Source organism: Rattus norvegicus, chromosome 11, assembly GCF_036323735.1.
Source record: "Rattus norvegicus strain BN/NHsdMcwi chromosome 11, GRCr8, whole genome shotgun sequence".
Taxonomy (NCBI): Eukaryota; Metazoa; Chordata; class Mammalia; order Rodentia; family Muridae; genus Rattus; species Rattus norvegicus.
In genome coordinates this window covers 3242234-3245047 of record NC_086029.1, presented here as the reverse complement: position 1 = coordinate 3245047, position 2814 = coordinate 3242234, and the positions used below count along the sequence as shown (strand labels likewise).

The 2814-nt window shown below is 47.8% G+C and overlaps 1 protein-coding gene across 1 annotated transcript; it reads right to left on the bottom strand.

Annotated features, from left to right (window-relative positions):
- Positions 1 to 540: 540 nt before the first annotated feature.
- On the bottom strand, positions 541 to 1521 carry LOC134481117 (Y-linked testis-specific protein 1-like). Its single transcript, XM_063270957.1, has one exon. The coding sequence runs from the start codon at positions 1399 to 1401 to the stop codon at positions 667 to 669; it is 735 nt and encodes a 244-aa protein (XP_063127027.1). The 5' UTR covers positions 1402 to 1521; the 3' UTR covers positions 541 to 666.
- Between the last annotated feature and the right edge of the window lie 1293 nt (positions 1522 to 2814).

Sequence of the window (2814 nt, the reverse complement as noted above, 5' to 3'; positions counted from 1 at the left end):
ACCCACCTTTAATTCCAGCTCCAGGGGACCTGACTATTCTTGTCTCTGTGGTCTCCTGTGTTCATGACCTGCCCCCCCACACATAATTAAAAATAATACATCTACAGATGAGAAACAGGTTTCATTAGGTTTCGTTAGTCAAACAATCCCCGACCTTCTCTGATTCTCAGTCTGCTTGGATCAGTTTATTGGGTTTCCCCTTGAGTTCCAAGACCACCTCCCTGTTCCCTCCCACTCTTTCCCCAACAGTCTGTCTCTCCCTCAAACTTCACCTCAGAGAGTCTGTCTATGTCTGGCGCCTCTCCACTGCTTCCTAAACATCCATCTTTTTTCCCCCGTGCCATCCTTGCTCCTCTAAGCCTCATCTCCAGTTCTTTTCTCTCCCTAAAGACCAGACCAGCTCAGTCCTGTTTGCTTTAGTCTATGTGACATCAGACTTACTGTTCACAGCCTTGACCTTTCCGGCTTCCTCTCCATGTTCCATGCACCACAGCCCGTCTCCTCCACCAAAGTGTGCACATACAACACGTCACATCGCACATTTTAATTTTAGAGCAAAAACAAATTCCACTGGAAAGGATACTGGGGTTGTCAAAGGCCCTTGTTTATCTAAAACACATAAAAACATTTTCCCCCCAATCCTATAAATTCCCCATCTATGTCCCCCTACTTTGTGAATTTCACCTTAACAGATCTTTTCCACCAGAGTATAAACGTAGATGTGGACGTTGCCATCAAACTTGATAAGTACACGGAAGGCTTGCCTGGAACTTGGTAAATGACTTTGCCGATCTTTTTGGACCCGTTGCCTCTGGTGAACTGCACACATTGACCTGTTAAGATGTCGCTGTCAATGTCTGACTTCACCTCTGCTGGAGGAATCTCTGGAATGATACGGAGGTTACCTTCTGTGTAATCATCCAGGAGCTGGTGAATGTAAAGGGCTGGATCTTTCTCGTATGTGATGTAAAACCAGTCTTTCATGATCGGCACCTGGGCTAGGACCACCCCCCTCCAGTTGTCCTTATAGCCATGTTTGCCCTCAAATTTATGCTCCACAGCTCGGCCAACCACGGCTCTTGCGAGATGGGCATCTTTCACGTGAGGAAAGACCTTGTGAGGCACTACTTTGTGAGGCAAGACCTTAAGCTTTAAAATCCTCTCATCGCTGTGAAGTTCCAGTCCATAGACACAGTCAATTCCGTCATACTTGACCAGATAGAGAGAGGGATTTGTTGGCAGTTGATCTAGAACGATGGCCGTCCATTGGGTGATGGGCTCATCACCTTCCTTCCATCCGTGAGAAATTCTGCAGCCCACAATGTTCCCCAGGGCCTGGGGAGAAGGCCTCCTCCTCCTCCGCTTCTGGTTGGATGGTGCGCTCATCCTCCTCAGAGACATCCTCTTCTTCTTGGCTGTAGACCTAGTGTGGTAGGCCACGGTATCCTGGTCCACTGTCTTGTGGCTATCGTTCTCTGTTCAGGCTTCATACTTGCCCGTGGCCTGGGTTTGTAGAGCTCACCTGCTTAAACCAGACACAATGCTGGTGCCTCTGTCATGTGAGTGCCTGCAAGAACAATGGGGGTGGGGTGGGGAGGGCGCTGGACCAAGGCTCTTGTCTAAGAGAACTTTGGAGCAGGTGAGGAAGGGGATGGTAAACAGGTTTCAGCATCTGAATCTAATTCTGTCAAAATCAGAAGTTCATAGGAGGGCTGGGCAATGGTGGAGCACACCTTTAATTCCAGCACTCAAGAGGCAGAGGGAGGCAGACCTCTGTGAGATCAAGTCCAGCCTGGTCTACAGAGTTAGTTCCAGGGTAGCCAAAGCTACGCACAGTAAAACCCTGTCTCAAAAATCAAAATCTAAAGTTCAAAGGGAAATGAACAACTGGTTCTCTACAGCTCAGAATAACATATTCAGACACATTTCTTCAGCCCCAGGCACTTTGCCTCTGCTGAGGAACCTCTCCTTGAATGGCTAGGTCAGTGTGGGATTAAGTATCCCTGTCCCCACTTTAAGCAAGCAGAACAGAGAAAGGATAGCAAAGGAGCCAGAAGGGTGGCCACACCCCTCTTCTACCCTCTAACTATGAACTATGTGGCAACATCCACATTTGTCTGCCCAGAGACACAGGACACCAGTCCACTGGCTTTCTGTACGGTGCATCCTGACCCAGACCCAGGTTTATTCCGCGAAGCTGTTGCATCTTCGACCGCAACAAGAGTCTTTTGTGTAGGCAACAACAGCCATTTAGAAATAATATCTCCTGGGGTTGGGATTTAGCTCAGTGGTAGAGCAGTTGTCTAGCAAGCAGAAGGCCCTGGGTTCGGTCCTCAGCTCCAAAAAAAAAAAAAAAACAAAACAAAACCAAACAAAAAACTAAGAAATATTTTCTCCTAAAATGCACAGGCACAGAGAGGAGCATTTTAGTAGGATTATGAATTACATATTTTTATCAAAGGATAATAAACTCTTAGACTGACTAGCCTAGACCGTCCTCCGAGCTCTCAAAAGTGGAAGACATCAGAACATACGGTTACTCGCTGTACCAGGGAGAAGTTTTAGCTTTCTGGGCTACAAGGGTCCCAGTTATCTTCATAAATGTATTTACCGAGAGAAAATGTCCTAGTCGTCCAGATTCTGTCTTCGGAAACCGGTCAGGCACCTAAAGGCTGTTGAGCAATTGTGGGGTTCAGGAGCTGAACTGGCTTCCACAGCCCGCTGCGAAGATAGTGAACCCACCTTCAGCGGAGTCTAGTGCCCCCAAGTGGAAGAGAAGCGCAACCTCCGCCCAGTGCTCTGTGACATCATCCA